This window comes from Emiliania huxleyi (genome assembly GCF_000372725.1).
Source record: "Emiliania huxleyi CCMP1516 unplaced genomic scaffold EMIHUscaffold_60, whole genome shotgun sequence".
NCBI classification, from domain to species: domain Eukaryota; phylum Haptophyta; order Isochrysidales; family Noelaerhabdaceae; genus Emiliania; species Emiliania huxleyi.
In genome coordinates, this window is record NW_005197506.1 from 35,615 (window position 1) to 57,138 (window position 21,524).

The window sequence follows — 21,524 nt, forward strand, 5'->3', positions numbered from 1 at the left end:
TGGCCGGCGACGTGGAGGAGCTCATTCCACGCGCCTGAGGCGGAGGTGGTGCGAGGGTAGGGGGCTGGTGTGGCTCTGCGGACGGGCGGGAGGGTCTCTTGCAAAGGGCGGGGGGGGGGGGGGGGAGCGGGGGGGGGGGGGGGATAAAAAGGAGGGGAGGGAGGGGAGGGAAAGGAAAGGAAAGGGCGCCTTCCTTGCCCTTCTGCGTCTTGAGGTCGAGGCGGGCCCCCTAGGAAGCGTCCAGGAAGCGTCCAGGTAGCGTCCAGGAAGTGTCTCGGACCACACCTTGAGGTCGGCCCGGGCCACCTGGATGAAGAGGGGGGGGGGGTCCTTGCCCCCTTGGTCCTTGAGCAAAGTCTCGATGCCTATACAGTCGTCGGCTCACGGAATGGAGCACGCCATATCCTCTCAACAGCGTCGGCATGCCGGGGAAAAAGGCGGCATGCCGCCTTTCGTCCCGCTCTTCCAGTTGTAGGAAAGGCCGAGGCGGTACTTGAAATTTGCCTTGTCCCCGTTCCCGTCGTCGAGGATGACGTCGGGCACGGTGAGCTCGAGGAGCTGTGCAATGCGGCAGCCATGCGGAGAGTGAGAGGGGGGGGGGGAGGGGGGTAGCGGGAAGGGGGAGAGGGGGGAAGCGTGGCATATCACCAAACACACACATCAAAGCGCCGCGCACCCCGCACATGCGGAGACGCGCGTAGAGGTGCGTGTGTGTGAGGGGCACGCACACCTGCCAGCCGACGATGTTGAAACTCCAGAAGGTGCCTCCCATCGCCTTGTCCCACTCGAACTTGCGCACGGGCTGGCCGTTGAGGGTAACGTCGTTGGTCTTGTTGTCGATGGTAACCTCTCCGGGGCCTTGGACGAGGACTTCGTTACCCGCTTTGTCGTAGAAGCACACGGCCTCCTGGGCGTTGAAGGGGACGGTATGGCTACCCATGAGGAGGTTGGATCTGTGCGCGAGGGCGCACGGCAGGTGTCAGATCGGGACGATCAGATGAGCATAGCGCTGGGGGAGGGGCGGCCGGGAACACAGCCGCGGTGGATCGAAGGCGTGGCTCCTCGAAGGCGCGAGTCGCAACACTCCCCGATGGCCAGAACTGTGTGCCTCTCTCCCGGGGTGCAAGAACCGCCGGCCGGCGCGCGGCCCTGCTCTTTTCCGGGCGCCGAGCTGCGGCGGTGAGGGGAGATTCTACGTGGCGGGGGCGGCCGCTCTCCTAGCGGGTTGTTCGTGCGTCTTGAGCGGTGGGCGAGCTTCGTCCCACCTTGTTCCAAGTCCGCCGGCCGAGGGAAACAAGGCGGCTGCCCTCCCCTAAACGCTGAAATCTGAGCGTGCAAAAAGAAAATTTCCCTGACGGCAATTCTTTTGCTGCAAACATATCCTATGCGAGAGAGATCCCCTGTGCCCTGTGCCCAGCCCTCTCCGCGCGGCGATGCGCCCTCCCCCCTCGCTTTTGCAAAATCCTGCAAAGGTGGGGACGTGTCTGTCCTCGACCCAGCCCTAGCTTGGGATGTCCGTTGTAGAGAGAGATTTTTAGCAATACCAAACAAATCTAACACTCACACGTCGGAGCCCTGTTCACGCGCGCGCGAGACGTGCAGACAGGGTTGCCAGGTGAGAGCGAATGGCGCGGTTCACGCCTCGCACAACAGAGAGAGAGATGCGCTCTGCATGGTGGGACATAAAAGAGAGCGAGTACTTGGGCGAGTAGGCCGTGCGGTCGACGCTGCCGCGCGCGACTTTGCGCGCGAGGCGGCGCAGCTTGAGAACGGCGGTGGGCGAGAAGCCGCCGCCGAACGTCTCGTGGAGCAGCAGGTTGAAGTTGTTGCGCTTGACAAAGATCGCGTCGTGGTAGAAACCGCGATGCGCCTTGACGTAGCCGTGGCCGGTCTTGTGGGAGAAGGGTTGGCCGGGCTGCCCGCGCGCCTTGCAGCCCATGTTTAGGCGGCGGGCCTTCTCTTCGGTGTTACCAAAGGCGTAGGAGTGGCCAACGGAGGCGGGCGTGCCGCCACTCGAGGCGTTGCCAACGCCCGGCGAGGAGGTCTTGAGGAGGGGCGTCCAGAGCTTGACTTCATTCACGTCATCGCACCCTCCCGGGCCAGCGTGGGGTTCCGCAAGGTCGACCTTGTACCCCTCGTTGTACTGCCGGGTGAGCTCTGGTTTCTCCTTGTCACCGTGCACGACCGGCGCGTTGGCCGGGGCGCGCATCGCGTCCGCCCAGGCGGCGAGGACGCCGTCGTGGGGCCGCCGGTGGTGGGCCTTGTTGTAAAGGTAGTCGCCGAAGAAATCGACTGGCATGCCCCGCTCGAGCGCGACCCGAAGGGTGGGAAGCGCCGCGGAGAGCCAAAGGCCGAGCTTTCGCTGGAGCATGTTTTGTTTGTCCGTTGTATTTATTTATTTATTGGTGCAAAAAATCTTTTAGGCGAGCTTCTGTGCTGCGGACAGTTCTTCTTTCAACCATCGTCGCCAGCTCCTTCCCACTTTGGCACCCTTTGGAATCCCTTTGGCGCCCTTTGGCACCCTTGGCTCCCTTTCGGACCATCGCGGATCGCGACGCCCCGGGCGAGCTTGCAAGTGCGCTCGATTTCTTCCCCCAATCCTTCCTCGTGCGACCGATCGTGCGACCGATCGATTTCTTCCCCCAACCCTTCCTCGTGCGCCGAGCGTGCTGCCCAGCTCGGGCGGCGGCGTCGTCGTCATCGGCATTGTGGCGGGACGTAGCATTCGCTGCAACCGCAAGCGCGTCAGCGATGGGGCACGGTTTGCCGCACTGGCGCCTCGTGCGATTGTGGCACACGTCGCGGTCGAAGAGCGGCGTCGTGCGGAGGCGCCTGGCGTTCGGTTCGGGGCCGCACAAGACCGGGTGCCTGTAGCGTCCGAGCGCCTGCATGAGCTGGCGCGCGTAGTCGGTGTGCGCGTCCTGGACGGCCTTTCGGCATCCCTCGTAGTAGTGGTAGTCGTACGAGCCGGCGAGGTGAATCCGTACAGATTCGTCACGCCGCGCTCGCACCACTTGGACAGCGCGAGCATGCCGAGGCTGCCGCTCATCCACGCGTGCCTGCCCTTGACGCTCCGCGCGGCGGGGCCCGCCAGAACGCGCGCGTCGGCGCTCCTCGGGCACAGCCGCTGCGCGCACCTCGCATACGTGCCAAACCCGGAGTTCAGGATCATGTACTCGCGGGGGCAGCACGCGTTGTCCTTGGGGAACCCAAGGAAGGCGGAGCACGTGGATGGGTCGGCGCGGTCGGGATCTGCTTCGTCCACGGCGCCCCGCCGCCCCTCTTCGCGCACCCCGCCAGGACCTTGCCGATCGCGTACGTGTTGTACAGGCGGACGTCGGTGCGATTCCCGACGAAACGCTCGAACCCCTCGACCGGCGCGTCGTTGAAGCGTACCACCAGGTCCGCCCGATCGATCTCGGCCCCGCGAGCGGGGTGGAACAGAAGCGAGCCGCTGCTCCCGACGTCCTGACCATGCCTCGTTTCCGTTGTCGGGCGCAGCTGTGAGTGCGCGCTGACAGCATGGCCAGCAGCTCGTCGGTGCTCTTGTTCGAGTTTACGTTTCTCGCGCCGCGCACGCACAAGTCGTCGTGGTCGTCCTCGCCTTGGTCGCGCATGCCCCGGAAGGCGTTCGACATGGCCTTCGAGTTAATTCAAGTTGTTCGCTGTCAGAGTGTCAGAGCGACGTCGCTCCGATCAGGCACGCTGATCGCTGTTCAAATCGTGGGGCTGTTCACGCTTCACAGGTAAGTGTAAGCGGGGCAGCTGAGTAGATACAGCTAATCCTCTTGTGTCCACACCTGCAAGAGCAGGTGTGAACCGATTTCGGCCTTAGCCGTCGGCGCCAATAGCGTGCTTGCCAAGTAGTACGCAGTTGGATTCCGAGGGTGTCCCATCACAAGTTCGGCTGCCGACAGACAATATTGTCCCTTAGTCGACAGCACCCGCCTTTGCGCTTTGGACGGTGCTCTGACACTGACTGGCTTTGATAACATATTTCTTAAAACGGACATCCCAAGCAGGGCTGGGTCGAGGACAGACACGTCCCCACCTTTGCAGGATTTTGCTAAGGCGAGGGGGGAGGGCGCATCGCCGCGCGGAGAGGGCTCCTGGGCACAGGGCACAGGGGATCTCTCCGTGCGACGTGCTCCGTGAGCTTGCCGACCGACTGTCATAGTCGAACACACGTCTTCCAGTCGGAAACGATCAGACACATCGAGTGTGACCGTCTCTTGAGTTGTAAAAATAAATTCGTCTGACGAAGCGGAAGGAAATGATTAGAGTTGTTTTTTTTATTGAGTTGTTTGGTATTTATTGCTAAAAATGGAATCATTTGGCAATTCTTTTCCTGTGTCGAGCCTGTGTGCTGTGAGAGAGAGTTGTTTTGTTTAAATTCTTTTCGTGCAAAAAATCTCGAGCTTCTGTGCTGCTGACGGTTCTTCTTTTCCAGTGCGCGCCAGTCGTGTGCCCAGTGTGTGCAGGCAGCGCATTCGAAAATTCTTGCCCAAAGAATAAATAAATAAATAAAACGGGCACGCCAAACGAGGGGTGGGAGAAGGACAGGGTCCCCACCTGCACGAGCAGGATCTTGTAAGGACGATCAGGGACACAGGGGAACGGGAGCGGGCCCAAAGAAGAGTTTCAGTGTCGAGCGAAAGTAATTCTTCTTTCCCGAAACTCCAACCCAGCCTCCAGCACCCGCGAAAAGCCACAAGACGCCAAGTCCGATGAGCTGGCGCCTCTCTGTCGACGACTCGACCGAGCCCGGCGACGCGCCTGGCGGCGGTGGGTGGGCGGCCGCCTCGCCCTTTGGCGGCGGGCTCGCGTCGCTGCGTTCAATGACACGCGTTGCTGCAGACGCCGGCAAGGCGGCTGCTCAGCGCGGGCGGGCCGCTCTCAACGAGGACGGCTTGCGCGGTGTGGCGGCCAAGGTGGCCCAGAAGACCACGGCGGTGGCGCGCGAGGGCCTCCAGACGGCGCTCGAGCGCGCGGCTGAGGCTGTGATCGACTATGAGGGCGAGGAGGGCGAGGAGGAGGGCGAGGGCGGCTACGATGGAGACGGCCTTGGTGCCGTCGGCCTTGCCGGAGGTGGCGTCGGCCTTGCTGGGCGCGGCGTCGGCTCCGGCGGCACCGCGGCCGAGCTCGAGGCGCTGCAGGCACGGGTCCGGGAGCTCGAGCAGGCCAACGCCGCACTCTGCGCCGGGCGGACCGTCAGCCCGGCGCGGCCAGACGAGTGCGGAGCGGCATCTCCGCCGCGAGTCCTCCCCGAACCGCCTCGCCTTTCCACACCCGTAGGCCGACCCCCCTCATGACGAGGGAGTGCCGCAGCCGCCTCACACGCCGGCGCGCGCGGTGGCAGACGGCGGCGGCGGCGGCGGCGGCGGCGGTGAGGAGGACGGCACTGTGTTGCCCGACACGCCGTGGAGCGCGATCTCGGAGGGCGAGATGGATGCTCGCGTCGAGGCTCTGATGAGGGAGCGGGAGGCGTTGCAGTCGGCGGCGCGGGAGGTGGCGGCGGCGCGGGAGGGCCTGCATGCGCTGGGGCAGGACGATCCACTCAGGGGTGTGGGCGGATGGTTAGGCGGCGGCGGCTCTGGAGAGGCGGTACGCGGAGCAGCTGGAGGCGGCGGGCGCACGAGAGGTGGGGGAGATAGGATCACTCGAGATGAGCCGAGATGAGCCGAGATGAGCCGAAATGAGCCGAGATGAGCCGAGATGAGCCGAGATCAGCCGAGATCAGCCGAGATCGCCCATCAGGCGGAGCTGTCCGAGAGGCTTCGCGGCGCGACGGAGGCGCGAGCGGGGCTGGAGGAGCGGCTCAGGGCGACGGGGCGGAGGGCAGAGACGCTGGAGCAGGCGGCGCTGCAGCACGAGGCGGAGGCCGCGGAGGCGGCGGCGGCGCGTGGCCGCGCAGAGGCTGAGCTAGCGGCCAAGGCGGAGGAGGTGGCGGCGCTGCAGGGCGCTCAGAGGAACGGGCAGCCCAACGGCCACTCGCAGGCGCCCTCTTCCGACTCTGGCCCTGCCCCCAACCCTGTCTCCAACCCTACCCCCATCCCCACCTACCCCGACCCCTGTAGGCATCGGCGGCAGAGGCGGCGGCGAGGGAGGCCGCGGAGGAGGCGGTGGAGGAGGCGGCGGCGGCGGCGGCGGGCAAGGCAGCAGCCGAGGAGGCGAGGGCGGAGGCGGCGGCGGCGAGGGCCGAGGCGGAGGCGAAGGCGGCGGAGCTGGCGGCGGCGCTCGAGGCGGATCGCGCGCGGTTTGCGGCGAGAGTGCGTCCGAGATGTGCCGAGGTGTGAGCGTAGGGTCGGTGGGAGCTGTAGGCGGCGCGCGCGCGGGTGTCTGCACTCGAGCAGGAGGTGGGCGACGAGAGGAGAGGAGGGGAGGGGAGGAGAGCAGAAGCGAGGAGGAGAGGAGAAGGGAGGACGGGAGAGGAGAGGGGAAGAGGAGGCGGGGGGCCACAGGGCGGGAGGTGTGGCGGCTGTGGCGAACTCGGGAGCGAGCAACACTGCCCCCCTCTCTTTGCGAGCAGGTGGGGCGGATTGGTTCGCGCGTGGCGAGTGGATTGGGTGGGTGGGTGGCGAGAGTGGACTCGGTTGGTTCGGTTGAGCCGGAGGCGAGTGGATTAGGTGAGCGACGTGTCGGAGGCGTGGCAGGCGGACACCGACGGCTGGCGCGCGGAGCGGGAGGAGGCGGCGGCGAAGGCGGCGGAGGCGGCGGAGGTGGCGGCGGCGGCGAGGGCGGCGGCGGTGGCAGAGGGAAGGGAGGGTGCCGAAGGGGGCGACGGTGGCGGCGGGGGTGGAGAGGTAGGGGGTGGCGACGCCGCGGCGGCGCTGGCGGAGCGCGAGGCGCTCATCGACGAGCTGCGCGGGCGGGAGGAGGAGGCGAGGCGCAGGGAGTCGGAGGCGAAGCGGCGTGCCCTCGACAAGATTGGGGTGAGTTCGGCCCGGCTGAGTAGGAGAGGCCGCGAGGAGGAGAGGCCGCGAGGAGGAGGAGAGGCACTAGCGCACGCTTGGACGGTACACATTTCCTCAACCTGTCCTGGAAATGTCCTGGAAATGTCCAGGTTGGAGGTGCACCCCGCTCTTGCGCTGACATGCCGGCTCCTGGTTCTCAGGCGCTCGGCGAGGAGTCGGCTGTGCTGCGCGAGGAAGTGGCTCGCGTAGATGCGAGATAGAGACCCGCGTCTCCCGGCGGGCACTCGAGAGGACGCGTGTCTTCGGCTGTGCTCCGCCGTGTGTAGCGGAGCTCGTGGTACTCGTGGCCCCTTGGAATGAGCTTCTGCTCGGAGTGCGCTGCTCGGTGCCATCCTCCCGCCCGGACTCTCTGGTGCGCTTGGGTGTACTCGCAGGCGGCTGAGTTGCGAAGGCGCCTGCAGGAGGCGGAGGCGGTCGCCGCGGAGCGAGGCGAGGTGGTCGCAGCGCTCGAGGGGCGTCTGGAGGCGCCCGCCGGCAGAGGGGCCATGAGCCGGCCCTCATCACAGCGCTCCCGTCACCTCGCCGTCTTGTGGGTCGCTGAGTAGGCGTCCGATGCGGCGTCCTCTCCGGAGGTGGCGGCGCTGGAGGCGGAGCGGGCAGCGGCGGCGGAGGCGGCGAGGCAGGCGGAGGAGGCGGCGAGGCAGGCGGAGAAGGCGCTGGCGGCGGAGCGGGCGGAGGCGAAGGCGCGAAATTCTGCCCTCGACGCGCAGCTGGCGGCAGCAGCAGCGCACGCGGCGGCGGCCGAGGCGGCGGCGGCCGCGAGGTCTGAGCGGCAGGACGAGGCTGCGGCGGTGGCGGAGGAGGCGCGGGTGGCCCTCGAGGAGAGGGTGGCGGCGTTGCAGGAGGCGCTGGCGGCCGAGAAGGGGCGGGCAGAGGAGGCGGCGAGCAGGGCAGTTTCCGAGGCGACCCGTTCCGCCGAGGCGTCCGAGGCGAGATGCGCCGAGATCAGCCCGGAGTAGCCGAGATGCGCGGAGGGTAGCGAGACTAGCCGAGATGCGCCGAGAGTAGCGAGACTAGTCCGCCGCCCGCTTCGCTTGCCGCAGGCGGTCGACGCGTTTGCCGCGGAGCTCGACTCGGCGGTGGCGAGGGCGGAGGCGGCCGAGGCGAAGGCGGACGAGGCGGAGGCGGCGGCGCTGGCGGCGAAGGAGGAGGCGGCGGCGGCGGCGGCGGCGCGGCAGGCTGAGGCGGATCGGGCGGCGGAGGCGGAGGCGCGGGCGGCGGCGGCGGCGACGGCCGGGACGGAGGCGGAGGCGGGACGTGCCAGGGCGGCGCAGCTGGAGGCGGAGGGCGAGGGAGTGCGCGCCGAGCTAGCCGCGGCGCGGGTGGAGCTCGAGGCGGCGGCGGCGGGGCGGGCGAGAGCGGAGGAGGAGAGGGAGGCTAGATGCGGATGTCTGCTCCCCTCCCTCTTGCCACCACCCCCTTTGGCCACCGCCCGAGAAGCTCTTGTTCCGCAGCTCTTGTTCCGCACGCGACCGGACCCCATCGCACTCGCGTTGCGACCATCGCTGTCATGGCCCTTCGGTGGTTGTCCCGTGCACGCGCCGCCCATCTCACGCCGCCCACCCACAGGAGCCCGCCTCACGCCCCGCCTTACGCCGTGCGTACACACCGCAGGAGCGTGAGGCGTTGCGCGCTCAGCTGTCCGCGGGGGTGAGCGCGGCGACCGACCAGCTGCAGGCACACCTCTCCTCGCACTCGCGCGCCGATCCTTGCACTCGAAATGCCGTGGGGCTCCTGTCCTTGGGCGTGGAGATGCGAGGGCTGCCTGGCGCTTGCCCCGCCACCTCGTGATGCGTCCACCCGCCCTTCCCTTGCCGTGCCTTCCGCTGACTGTCTGCAGTGACCTTCTGCAGGCGGCGACACGCGACGCGGCCGCGCGGCTACTCGCGACAGAGGAACGAGAGCGGCGCCTCAAGGCGGAGCTGGAGGCGCGGGAGGCGGAGGCGGCGGAGCAGGCAGAGGCGGCGGGTGCGCGGGAGGAGCGACTCGCCGCCACGAGCGCGGGGCGCGACGCGGCGGAGGCACACGCACACACGCACACTCGCCGCCTTCTCGCCACCACCCACCTTCGCGCATCGGGACAGCCACTCTCAATGCCGTGCGACCTTCCCTCCCCCCCTTAGGCGGCACTAGCCAAGCTCAAGGGGGAGCATGGCGGGCTGCGGCGGCTGCTCCTCGAGGCCGAGGACGGCGCGAGCCGGCGGGAGCAGGCCCGGAAGAGGGCTGCCGACGACCGACCTGGGAGGTCGAGCTCAGACGTGAGTCCCCGAGATTGTCCGAGACTAGGTCCTGAAGAAGGAGGCCGACGAGCTGCGAGGTCGAGCTGCGGCTTGCGAGGTCGGCTTCCGAGCCTTCGTCTTCTGCACTCGCAGTTTTGTTCTTGTAGGCGAGCTGCGCGCTGCGAGGGATGCGACGAGCGCGCAGGTCGGAGCCGCGAGACACATTTCGGCCTCACTTCGGCCACATCTCGGCCACATCACGGCTACATCTCTCTCGGCCACATCTCGGCCACATCTCGGCCACATCTCGGCCGCACTTCGGCCGCACTTCGGCCGCACTTCGGCCGCACCTCGGCCGCACCTCGGCCGCACCTCGGCCGCACCTCGGCCGCACCTCGGCCGCACCTCGGCCGCACCTCGGCCGCACTACGCAAGGTGGGGAGTGCGAGCGAGGCTGCGGCCCGAGCAGCGGACGCTGAGGCGACGCTCGCCGCGGGCAGTGGCGCAGCTGTGGGCGGCGTGTCTTCACGTCCGCCTGTGAACAGGCTGCGCTCTCCGCCGCAGAGGCGCAGCTGGCCGAGCAGCGCGCGGCACTCGCCAACCTCAACGCGCTGCTCGAGGGAGAGATGATGGCGCCCGACGGCGGCGGCGAGCGGGGGGGCGAGGCGGAGGAGCTGAGGGTTGGTGGGCGGCTCCTCTCACAGGCCCGAGATTGCCCGAGATTGCCCTTGCCCGAGATGAAGGGTTGGCGGGCGGCTCACCTCACTACTGCGAGAGCTCTCGAGGGGAGAGGGGAGAGGGGAGAGGGGAGGGAGGAGGAAGAGGGGGGGGGGGGGGGGGGGGTCGGCGGAGGACGCCATGCTACGCCGCGTAGGAGCTCGCTGCTCTCGAAGAGAGCGCGGGCGCCGCCGCCGTCGAGCTGGCCACGGCGCGCGAGGCGCTGGGGGAGGTGCCTCTGCTGCGCGCTGCGCTCGCGAGTGCAGTGCTTGAGCGCGATGTGCTGCAGCAGCGGTCGGCAGCGGCGTCGGCGACGCGCCAGAGCGACGGCGCGGCGGCCGGCGAGGCGGGCGAGGCCGGCGAGCGCGAGGCGCGTGTCCGGCGGTAACTCTCGGCGACTCTCGGCGACTCTCGGCGGGTGAGTGGGTAGGCGAGGCGGAGCGCGTGCTGATGGCGCAGCTGCTCGTGCGGATGGTGTCGCAGGGCGGCTCTGGCGGCGAGCTGGGCGTGCTCGCCTCAATGCTGGGCTGCTCGCCAGAGCAGCGCGAGGAGCTCGGCCTCGTGCGCGGCGCGGCGCCGCGCGCGTCGGAGGTGGGCGACGCGTGGGTCCGTTTCCTCGAGATTGAGAGCTCGCGGTGAGCTGAGGGGGCGGCGAACCCCTGGGGCGCTACACTAAAAGCACGCGCAGTGGCCAGTGCATGGAGCAGGGCTCAACAGACAACACCTCAAAGAATGCGTCGCGGTGACCGGTGTGGCGAGAGCGTCTCTCTGTAGTAATTGCCGTTATTTCCCCACGGGCGCACACGGGGCACAAACAAAAAGTGGCACACGCTTCACTGACCCGCCCCCCCTCCCCCCCCGCAAGCCGAAGCTCTCACACACACTTCCGCCCGCCGCGGCCAGCAACTTCTGGAACGTGGAAGGTCTCGCCGGGCTTCTGCGACCCCAGCGCCGTGCAAGTATTTAGTGTGCGGGAACAGGTACGTCACCCTGAAGCGTGAAGGCACCGCAGTTCGTGCGAGATGCTGCTGGGGTCCACGACGCAAGGGCGGGCATCGCGGTAGCCGGCCGAGAAGTGAGGCATGGTCTGGTTGGCATGGACAGACTTCAGATCCACGAGCTCGAAGCGCCGCGCGCCGAACGAACGCTGTCTGTGGACTGGTGTGGTGGACGAACTGTAACGTCTCGAAGCCCTCGGCTCGCGCCCCTCTGAAACGTCTCATGGCTAGTGTGGGCACAGAGGCCATCCCATTTTGTCGCCCGTGTACAGTGTCGGGCTGGGCTCCCGTGGGCCGAGAAGCGGACAATCGCCTCGTAGTGTTCTCCAAAGACAATGGTGTCGAGCGCCCGTGTAGTAGACACCACTGCCAGCCGCGGGATACATCCAGATCCCCCCGCCATAATGTTCATCGTGTAGGGCGTGGTAGACTTCGATGCGTTCGCCTGCAAACGCGGGCTTTGTATCGCGGCAGAACCGACATACGTGGCGACCGACCCAAAAAGTCCTGCCGCGATACGTTTGGCAGCTCAGCAGAGAGCCCCCATACACAGTGGCTGTATTGACCCCAATCTTGTGGCCACATCCCACGCTTGCTGGCCGCAACGGCAGCGGCAGCGTTGGACAGCGAATACGGCACAAAGGTCAAAGCAATCGTGGAGCGAGTTGGGCCCGGCTCACGCCGACCAGTGCCCTGGCCCCAAGCCCGGTCAAGAAAGGCATGCAGCTGATTGCGAGGAGTTGCCGCTGCTAAGCTCCTCATGGTTGCAAGATGCGACCTGCGCCCTTCTCACTCACCTGGACCTGCAACGCACGCAGTTCGTCACCGCCGGATGTCGAGCTCTACAGCTCTACAGCGCTCTACAGCTCTACAGCGCTCTACAGCTCTACCTACAGCTCTACAGCGCTCTACACTCTATCTATCTACATCCTCTACACGTCAAGTTGTGGAAAGAAGAATTCTACGGCTTGAAAGAATTTTACAAACGAACTGGCCCTGCGACCGCACCCCCAGGGCTAGGGCTCTCTTAGGGTGCCCACAGAACCCAAAAAGAAAATAGCTTTCCGACGAAAAGGGACGCACGAGGCAAATCTGATGTTCGCGATCGCTCATGGTACATGGATGCGAAAAAAAGTCGTCCCACGACCAAGTGCACCAGGGCCGATCTCGTGCACTGGCGGCAATGACAGGCAGCGCAAACCTGCGGCACGCTTCTCATACGAGATGCAAGACGGCCGCCGCCGGCGTACGCACGCACGCACATATAGCTGATGAGTGAGTGCATGCAGGCATCAACTGCCGCATGCTCTAGGCCGCATGCAACCGAGGTCACAACAACTGACTGGTGCCGCTCCCAGTGGGAAGGGCTGCGAAGTCCTCCGACGGCTCGAAGAGCGCGAGGAGAGACGATGAGGGAGGGGTCCCGTGTGATGCAGAGTCGACCCTGAGTTAGAAGGATGAAGGTGGAGACAATGCGAAATCCAGCTGTTACTATGGTGTCACGGCCACCCCATACACAATGAGTTAATGACCCATAAGCTATATCGCCCGCGGGAAAGAGAATTTTCGGGATCGAGAAAAGAGCCACCCCGCAAGAGCGGGAGCGGGAGTTCTGTCACTAGAGGAAACCCAAGCGCGGAGCTCCCTCGGAGGACGTTAAATAACAATGACACAAACGTCTTCGCATGAGTCGACGCATGGCCCACGTCGGGGAGACTCTCACGGCCGACGTCAGGAACGCGCGTCCGGGCCTACCCGCGGCCTCTCCGCTCTCGGCGTCGGGGCCGGTTGCGATGGGGACGCACAAACCCACTCGGTCACTCGCTACGACGTCGGATGGGACATACTACCTACAACACACGACATCGCCGTTGCAGGTAGTATGTCCATGTCCGTCTGTCCCTACGAGATCGCGTACAACGCGGTCACATTCGTAACGTACGCCAGCTTTGGCTCGGCACTCTTGAGCACATGCGGGCACAGGACGCGATGACCGACGCGCACCTCCAGGCTCCGGATCTCGCTGAGGAAGCCGCGGAGTGCCACGGAGAAGAGAGCCTTGTCGATGGCCGTGAGGCGGTCCATCTTGACGGCGAGCTCCGGATAAACGTGAACGTCTGTCGATGACACCGAGCCGTGCGTGACGGGCTCGGTATTACCAAGGACCGGCTTTGCGTCCTCGCTGCACCGGCAGGATTCTGAGAAGCGCACGGCTGCAGCTTCGGTCTTGAGGCGGCTCAGGAGGAGGCACAGCGACTCGTCATAAAAGTCGGTGATGCCCACCCACTCCGTCTCGAGGTACAACGTCAGCGCCTTGTCGATACTTGGCTCGAAAGTATCTGGGGCTCTAATGCCGTGTGGGGATTTGCTCGAGCTCGTCATGGCTCTCGCCTGGTAGTTCCACGGCTGGTAGCAGCCCATCCACTTCTTGTTGAGCGGGTGCAGGTACCAATTGACCCACTGCTCAAAATCGTGCTGGTGCGTGCCGTTGTGTGGCACCTTGCTGCTGTGGCGCGTCCACAAACTGATGCCCCACTTGTTGTATCGGCACTCCTTGAACATGGAGAGCACGTGCACACGAGGCGAGCGCAAGAGCACCAGGCGTTGGGCCATCGGCCTGAGGTCACGGTCAAAGAGGTACCCGTGTTCTTGCCCGGCAATAGAATTCGGGTATAAGCTTGGAAAGAGGTGCGAGTCCCTTGCCCACGTGATGAAGGTGGAACCACCGGCTTTTGAAATGTGGAGGAAGCTAAATTGCCGCGTGGCATTGAAGACCCGGTTTCGGTCCTTGACGCCATCCCTTAGCCACACGCCACCCAGCAGCGGGAGCTCATGCATGCTCTGAACGGATTTGCTGACTTGTCTGGCTTCAGCGGCGGCGCTGGTGGCGACATCGAATGCAGGTTGGCGATGGCGGGGAGGCTTGGGCGTGGCGGAGGTGGCGATGGGGACACATTTGGCCAGATGGGCGGCGTCGATGGTGGCGACGCGGCAGGCGGGGTCAGTTGGGACGCTGGTGGGCCTCGCGCAGCGCCGAGCGAGGCAGTCGCCGCGCTGAGCAGCAACGCGTTGACGACGAGCGAGATGATTAGCCACACCGGCCCACTTATCGAATTTGTGCAGGCGAGAGTACTCGTCCGAATTCCGGCGTTTTTCATATTTCTCACCCTACTATACTAGTAGTACACCTCCTTACGGCTTTACAGAGTTTGGTCTGGATCTTTTTACTAAATTCGGTACCTTACCTCGCGGTAGTTGCGGTACTGTGGCGGGGTGGTCGTGGTGAAAGAGGGTATGAGGGGGAGTGAGGAGAACGACACGCACGTGGGAGTGGGTGGAGAGTAGCTAGGGTGGGCAGGCGAGGGTGGGAAGGGAGCCGCCGAAAATTGCTCAAAGGACACCCCATTCAAAAGCTTGGTCGGCTGCTAGATTCACGGCATACTTGTACAGAGCAATCGAAAAGTAGTTGCGAGCTTTGGCCACTTCGTAGATCGTCTCGTCCTCGAGTCCAAAGAAACGCGTGCCTGGCTTCCTGCATCGCTCGTCGGCTTTCGATCTTGTGTATTTTGGGGGAAGTGGTATTGAGACGTCCAAGCCGAGCCGGGCCAAGCTGCCCTTGGTCGCGTCCAGCTGCTCCAATATCACGATGGCTGACAGTGCGTGGAGCCTTTGTTGAGCAATGCGCAGGCCTTCAGCAGACACCAGGCCACCACCATAATCTGCGGTGAAGTACCTCAGAGGCAATTCGTGCCCGGACCCAGAGGTGTTGACGTACGTGGCCAGGGATGGGAAGGGCGCACCGTGCGCGCTCTGGCGCTGGCACGAGTATGACCAGCCGCTTACGAGCCGCGAGATGGGGTGGCGAAACGCAGTCGCGTACACCAGAGGCAGCCCGAGTAGGATAGGGCCACGGAGGCCCTCGAATTCATTCGCGAAGAAGTTGGTGTGGCAGAGCGGCCCAGTGAGGGCGCGCGTCTGCCCTTCCAAGCTGCGGGCCCCAAACTGCGGCTCGGCGAGATGAGGGTTGCAGTTTCCTGCGCCAGGAGCCAGCACCACATCGTCAATTGCGATCTGTGCCATGCTGCAGAACGTCGTGCCGGCGGATTTGTGGACGTGCAGCCAGACCATCCAGTGCGGCCATGACCGCGATCTCGAAGCGAGGAACAAGGCCTCGCTGCGGCGGCGCAGCTGAATCACTGTCGAGTTGTCAAGGCTTGCTTGCCAAGGGGTGGGTGTGAGATTATGGAGGCTGCACGGTTCCGAGGGCGAGAGCGGCGGCGGCGCGCGACGGAGAGTCAGGGCGTGCTGGGAGCCATGTTGCGCTCCAGTTCTATTGCTCACCGGGATCGCGACCGCGTCGGGCACGGACACCGCGTCGAGGAGCTCTGAGACGCCGGCAGAGCCATAGGAAGACAGAGCAACGGCCGAACAGCCCAGACCGATCACCACGGAGAAGAAGACGCACAGCAGCTTTGTCGAGCAGAACTTGCCGAAGCGGAAGCCGGAGCGCGTCGAGGTCGGCTCCGTCTCCTGCACGGCGCCCTGTGAACAGTGCGGACGAGGGTCAGTCACGAGCAGAGCGCGCTGCACGGGCAAGGCAGTACGCGCCGAAGGCGTCGACGACGACGGCGGGGCGTCGCCGACAGACGCGTCGCCGGAGCCGACGCCAGCGAGGTCTTCCTTGTCGGCGTTCGTTCCGAGCAGAGCCGCGAACCCGTTGGGGTCGACGCGGCCGAACGGGGTGAGGTTCTTGGTGGTATTGGAGCGGTCGACCAGGCTGGACTCGCCCTTGCGCTCGATCTTGCGGAACGGGGAGGGGGTCTTCCACTCGTCGATGCCCTGCGCGCGCGTGACGTGCGGCAGACGAGAGGTCACAGGGTCAATGTAAGTGCCCGCCTGTGGGACTCGCGTGTCCCCACAATACCCGCGTGTGCACAGAAGGTTGCTGGGAGGTGCTCACCGCCGGGGCGGGCTCCTCCTCTGGAAACTCCTTGGTCGAGACGCTCCAGTCGGCGTCGCCCTACGCATCGAACGCGGGACGGGGTCAGGGAGTGGGCCGGCAGACGCCGTCGTGCAGAATGCCAGGCGCTCGCCGCCGGGGCGGGCTCCTCCTCCGGAAAGTCCTTGATCGACGGCACCGGCGCGCCGCCGGCCGCCGCCGGCTTGAGGGCCATGGCGACCTTGGTGACTGGCTTGAGCGCCGGGTTCTTGATGGCGCCGGTCTCGTCAACGCAGGCCTCCGCGCCAGACTCTGCCGCAGGGATGTCCTTCTTGAGGGCGCCGTCGGCGCCGGTGGGGGCCGTCGGTGGGCCGGTCGGGCGCGTAAACTTGGACCAGAAAACGGCGGGCGAGCTCGGCGCGTGGGCGGCGAACATGGCCTTGGCCTTGTCCGAGTCGACCGCGCCCGCGTCAGGCGCCTTTTCCGCGGCCAGGTCCTTCTTGAGGACGCCCTCCGGGCCAGACTTTGCCACGGAGATGTCCTTGACGTTTGCGCACGCCTAAGAGAGTACGCGCAGGCTTTCGGAGACGGGAGAGGGATGATCACAATCTTGGCGTGCGCACGCGCACCTTGGCTCCGAGGAGCGACGGCGACACCGACGCGGAGATGACGAGCGTGATGCGGCCGTCGTCAGCCGGCACGATTCCGACCTTCGCGAAGGACTTCATCGGCGACAACTCGCCCGCGACGTTGCCGCCGCCCGCGTCAACGCCGTCCTTGAGCGGGCCGGGCTCGCCCTCGGACGGGACGTTGCCGGTGCCGGTGCTGGCGGTGCCGGTGCCGCCGGTGCCGGTGTCGATGCCATCCTTGAGCGAGGTGGGCTCGGAGGGGATGCCGACGGCGTTGCCTCCGCCAGAGTCGATGACGGTCGTGTTGTCCGCCAGAGACGCCTGTCAGCCACAGAACGCGAGAGGGTAGTCTTGCAGGGAAGGCGCAGCGTTGCGTGCGTTGCAGCGGCGCGCGCGTGCATACCCCTCACCCAGCCACTGCAAATTAACGCACACCTGCTTGTCAGCAAGCGGCGGCGGAGGAGAGAGCTTGAGCACGAGCTTGTCACCGGCGGCCGGCGCGAACTCGAGTTTGAGCATGTTGATCGAATGAATTCCTGCAGAGAGGCAAGAAGCGGTTGAAGGTGGGGCCGCCGGCACGCTCGCTCGCGTCCTCGGCGCTCGGACTGGAGCCGGGCGGCGATTGGCGAGCAAGCGAGAGCGGGTCGCTCTCTTGCCAGAAGAGAGGGAGGGCGGTCGCGCGGGACAAGGGTGGGGAATGGGCAGCAGCGGACGCGTCTCGCGCCCTCCTCAATGGCAGCGGCTGTACCTGCGAGCGGGAGTAGGCAGGCGGTGCGAGGCCGAGGGGGGAACAGACGCTCGCGCCGCGAGCAGAGGCGCATCGCGTGGTGGGGAGGTGAGGGGCGGCGGGTTCCGTGAGCGATAGGCGTCGCGGGGGTCTAGGCGTGCAGCTCGCGGCGGCATAGTCGGGCGCAATGCGGCGCGGCAAGCGCGAGAAAACGCGGAAAGTGCTGGCCGCCTTGCGACTCGCTCTCCGCGTAGAGCGTTGACGCAGAGAAGGGCTCCATCTTCGAGTCACCGTTCACACCAGTGGCAGCCGCACAGCTGTGACAGCGATGGGCTCGCCCTCACTGGCCCTCAGTCACTTGAGTGCTGCGGCTTGTGTGAGCGACACTGCTCGGCGACTGCCGGGGCACACTGTGAGACCGTGGGTGTGAGGTAAAAGCACGCTACCAGCGAGCGGATGCTATGCCATCGGACTGACCTCGGTCTAAATGATTATGGAAAATCAGCGAGAAGAATTCTTAAATCCGCGAGAAGAAGAAATCTTGTGCGGCCTGGCGCACTTCCTATCACGCCGGCTCCCTGCTTGTTCGTTGTTGGTCTTTAAAAATCTCCCAGCTTTCCGATCCCTCCAAACCCTAGGTGTTGAATACCTCGCGGAGCGAAGAAAAATTCAGTATTATACGTATTCAAGGCCAGAAATCTTGAATTCATGAATACGCCCCCTTGAGGCCCTTGCCCTTGTATTCAAGAAAAAAGAATTTTCGCGCTCAAGATCAGGTGGCCGCAAGGGGGGCCGAGGCAGGGGGAGAAGGAGGAAGCACCGGCTTCCATGCTTCCAACCTTCCATCAATGCTGACCACGACCATCCCAGAGGGCGCCCCTGCGGCCCAGCCGCCGCCGCAGCAGCAGCTTGGACTGCAGCAGGCCGGGCCAGCCCGCGTCGGAGGCAATGGCGGCGTCCGCAAGGTTGCGACAAAGCAAAGGCGCTGCCTGCGCTCGCGCATGCGCCACGCCGTCTCCGACCGCCTCGTGTATTGCCACGAGGCGCTCCAGCTCCGCATCAAGCGCACCAAGGCGGGTGGCGGGCTGGTGGCGGGCTAAAGGAGCCGGGGCGGTCAAGTGGGAGAGCGACTCGGACTCGGACGAGAACAACTCGGACAACGAGGAGGACCTGATGGTCTAGTGGCCGCCCTCTGCCCGCGCTCCGCGCGCGCTGGCGCGCTCCGAGCGCGCGCCGCGCGCGCCGCGCGCTTCCGCGCCTGCATTTGCACTGCATAACTAGTTAGCGGCGCTCCGCGCCGCATGTATTCCGTACGTTCCGGCGCGCTGCGCGCCTTTTGAATACAGTATTGCTCCTGGGAGACCTCTCTGTGAATAGTTAGAGGCTGCGCAGGCCGTCCCGTTTGCATGTTTGCATAAAAAACGCCCCGCGCGCTGCGCGCGCGCGCCAGGCCCGGGGCTCTCCCCGCAAACCCGTAACCCCCCCCACAATATATGTCCTCTCACACTCACACGTCACACGTGCCGCAATATGTGTCACACACGGCGGCTTCTGCCACCTCTCGATCGGTTTCACTTTCTACGCACACCTACCGGGGAAGGGGCGCTTGGGAGCGGGAGCGGGGGCGGGGGCGGGGGCGGGGGCGGGGGCGGGGGCGTGGGCGGGTGCGCGCAGCGCGCGGCGCGCGTGTGCGGGCAACAGAGGGTAGGGGTGGGGAAGACGGCGAGGAGGGGGCGGCGGCGGCGGCGGCGGCAGCGCGCGCGCGGCGCGCGCGACGGAGGGGCGGAGCAGCGACCGCTGGCGCGGTCGCTGCTCCGTCTGTGCCAGGGACGCGCGCTCTGCGCCGCTGCACAGAGCGCGCGTCCGGCAAGGGGGGGCAAGCGTGGCGGCGCGGGACGCGCGGCGGCGGCGGCGAGCAGCCGAGCGCTCCGTGCGCGGTGAGGCGGCCGGGCGAGGGCGGCGGGTGACGGGGCAAGGGATCAGCCCACACCCGTCCGTCGCTTTTTGAGTGAAGCGCGAGCGCGTAAGAATTTTACCGCGTTCTGACTGTGGATAGGCCAACGTTGGTTTGTCTTTTTCTTTCTTTCTTTCTAGGCTGATGGCCGCTTCTGTTGCTGGTATTCAAATCGCATCTTAAAGAAACACGAAGAAAAGAAGCCTGCGTCCGCCATACGCAGGCATATTACAAACAAGCGGCGGAGGGCAAAATAAAAGAAAACTTCGGCCGGGAGGCTCCGGCCACTTTCCGCAACGAGAGTGGACCTGAGCAACGACATGACAGGGCGGGATATGCTCGCAGTGGGAGTCAGAAATGTGGTCCTTGCGCGAGGAATGCTCGATAAACTCGAGGGACCAAAATACGCGGAGAGGAGAGCGGACGGACTCCGCCGGAGTTACGCAGAAAGGCGAGAGAAGCAGCGAGAGCAAGGCAGACGGCAGCGGCGTGTCAGAACGAGGCCGAGGAGAGCGATGAGTCAGGGGAAGAGACAGCAGGAGAGAGAACGACGAGAGTGGGAAGAACGCGAGGACCGAGGCGCGCGCGTGAACAGGGCTCCAGGCCCCAAATTACGTGTGAGTGTTAGAGTTGTTTGGTATTGCTAAAAATCTCTCTCTCCGAGGTGGCATGAAGGTCGCTGCGAGAATTGGTGAGAAACTGCGGAGAGAGATAGGAAGTGGTAGACGCCCGAGGGTGTGGGCGACGGCTAGCACCACACTCCTCTCCTTAAAATCCATGTGTGGTGGCGGCGTGCCGTCCTCCCATCCCTCCCTTGGCTTTCTTTTACTTTCCGCTCGACAACCAATGAGCTCGTGAAAAATGTCGCGGGCGTCGACGGTCTCCACATCGCGCTCGACGCCTTTGGCGAAGCCGCCGAGCGGCGCCTCTTCGAGTCTCAGCGCATCCACGCGCCGCAGGAATCGCACGGACCAAACAGCGATGCGGACGGTCGACGTGCCGGTCGGTGCCACCGCCCGCTGCCCGACGACGTCGACCTGTTTCGTGTATGCAACTTGGTCGGCGACTGCGGCCTCTATCCCGGCTACGTCACGCCCGACTACGTATACGCCATCACCTACCCTCCAAAAGCCGCCTTCAACAAGCACCTGGATTCGAGATACCGGTGGGGAGAGACTGTGGTCGGCGTCACGCTGGGGCAGGCCGGCACAGTCTACTTTGAGCCAAACACACAGGCGATCAAGGCTGCAGGCCCCCCCGCCGCCGCGCCGCCCGACGCCGGCGAGGCTGGCGGGGCCGACGCCTTCCGCGGATCAAGCACTATGACGAATCGGGATCGTTTGCCATCGAGCTGGAGCTGCCCCGCCGCTCCGTGTACGTCATGAGCGGCGAGGCGCGCACGCTGTGGAAGCACGGCATCCGGCAACAAAAGCCTGGCTCCCTGCCACCGCCCCCGCCGTGGAATCCCTACAACATGCGGCGCGCGCTGACGCTTCGCGCGACAAAGGCGTTCAGCGACGCATGCCTGCAGGAGCGGCTGCGGCAGGCGACGGACGAGGCCGAGCGCGCCGCTCTCCGGCGGCGCATCGCCGCGCAGGACAAGTTCCGGCCCCAGAGCAGCGCTGCGAGACTGAACGATCGCGACCTCGCCGAGCTGCGAGAGGAGGGCGAGCGGATGAGGCGGCACGTCGCGACGCAGCGGCACCGGCACGCTCGCTTCCCGCCGTCGGAGCTCCACTTCCCCCTGCCCGAGAGCGTGGCGTGCGGTGTGAGGGCGGCCGCAGACTCATGGCCGCCGAACGGGGGCTTGCGCCTCGGCGGCGCCGCCTCGCCGCTCGGGTCCGTGGCACTCGCCATCGAGGAGGAGGAGCTGCAGGAGGCGATCCGCGCATCGCTCCGTGCTGCAGGAGCGCCCGTCGCAACGGAGCCCGGCTCGAGCGCCGGCGGCGGCGGCGGCGGGGAGGGCGATCCGATAGAGTTGGACACGTCGGATGAGGAAGCGCCTTTGACGGCGGCGGCGGCGGCGGCGGGATCGGCTGCGGCTGAGACGGCTGGAACGCCAGGCCCACCCGCGGCAGCGGCGGCGGCAGCGGCGGCGGCAGGGACCAAGCGCGCGCTCGAGGCAAGACGCGCGGCTGAGGAGGACGGCGACGGGGAGGAGGAGCTTCGCCGCATGCGCGAGGCGCGGCTGGCGCGCCTCGGAGGGGCCTGAGCAGCTGGGCCTGAGGGTCGGCTCAAGCGCCAGCACGTCGACGACACGTCGAGAAGGGGGCGCGGCGTGCGTGGACATGGCATGCTCATGTGCTTGGGCGATGCGAAGCGTGGAATGGCTGAGACGGGGCCTCGGCTCACCGCGGCTACGCTGCA

General features: G+C 65.9%; 6 protein-coding genes across 6 annotated transcripts; 3 read left to right on the top strand and 3 right to left on the bottom strand.

Annotated features, from left to right (window-relative positions):
• On the bottom strand, positions 1-1,277 carry EMIHUDRAFT_452293 (hypothetical protein; the record flags this gene model as incomplete). The annotated part of the gene is made up of 5 exons (XM_005764160.1): positions 1-34; positions 190-221; positions 299-558; positions 731-953; positions 1,218-1,277. Coding segments are annotated over 3 exons (476 nt in total), but the record flags the coding sequence as incomplete, so codon positions are not given.
• Positions 1,278-2,745: 1,468 nt separating this feature from the next.
• On the bottom strand, positions 2,746-3,638 carry EMIHUDRAFT_214079 (hypothetical protein; the record flags this gene model as incomplete). Its single annotated transcript, XM_005764161.1, has 6 exons — positions 2,746-2,778; positions 2,857-2,885; positions 2,965-3,059; positions 3,138-3,280; positions 3,304-3,478; positions 3,520-3,638. The coding sequence occupies 6 exons, from the start codon at positions 3,636-3,638 to the stop codon at positions 2,746-2,748; spliced, it is 594 nt and encodes a 197-aa protein (XP_005764218.1).
• A 1,089-nt stretch (positions 3,639-4,727) lies between these two features.
• Positions 4,728-5,470, top strand: EMIHUDRAFT_214080 (hypothetical protein; the record flags this gene model as incomplete). The annotated part of the gene is made up of 2 exons (XM_005764162.1): positions 4,728-5,233; positions 5,440-5,470. The coding sequence occupies 2 exons, from the start codon at positions 4,728-4,730 to the stop codon at positions 5,468-5,470; spliced, it is 537 nt and encodes a 178-aa protein (XP_005764219.1).
• A 2,769-nt stretch (positions 5,471-8,239) lies between these two features.
• Positions 8,240-10,703, top strand: EMIHUDRAFT_437459 (hypothetical protein). The gene is made up of 10 exons (XM_005764163.1): positions 8,240-8,341; positions 8,589-8,651; positions 8,828-8,995; positions 9,098-9,184; positions 9,261-9,291; positions 9,361-9,398; positions 9,629-9,673; positions 9,739-9,897; positions 10,068-10,269; positions 10,341-10,703. The coding sequence occupies exons 8-10, from the start codon at positions 9,820-9,822 to the stop codon at positions 10,547-10,549; spliced, it is 489 nt and encodes a 162-aa protein (XP_005764220.1). The 5' UTR covers positions 8,240-8,341; positions 8,589-8,651; positions 8,828-8,995; positions 9,098-9,184; positions 9,261-9,291; positions 9,361-9,398; positions 9,629-9,673; positions 9,739-9,819; the 3' UTR covers positions 10,550-10,703.
• A 3,595-nt stretch (positions 10,704-14,298) lies between these two features.
• Positions 14,299-17,483, bottom strand: EMIHUDRAFT_214084 (hypothetical protein; the record flags this gene model as incomplete). Its single annotated transcript, XM_005764164.1, has 7 exons — positions 14,299-15,450; positions 15,553-15,747; positions 15,869-15,928; positions 16,089-16,406; positions 16,477-16,797; positions 16,912-17,012; positions 17,417-17,483. The coding sequence occupies 7 exons, from the start codon at positions 17,481-17,483 to the stop codon at positions 14,299-14,301; spliced, it is 2,214 nt and encodes a 737-aa protein (XP_005764221.1).
• Positions 17,484-20,018: 2,535 nt separating this feature from the next.
• Positions 20,019-21,369, top strand: EMIHUDRAFT_214086 (hypothetical protein; the record flags this gene model as incomplete). The annotated part of the gene is made up of 4 exons (XM_005764165.1): positions 20,019-20,036; positions 20,117-20,368; positions 20,476-21,072; positions 21,280-21,369. The coding sequence occupies 4 exons, from the start codon at positions 20,019-20,021 to the stop codon at positions 21,367-21,369; spliced, it is 957 nt and encodes a 318-aa protein (XP_005764222.1).
• Positions 21,370-21,524: the final 155 nt, after the last annotated feature.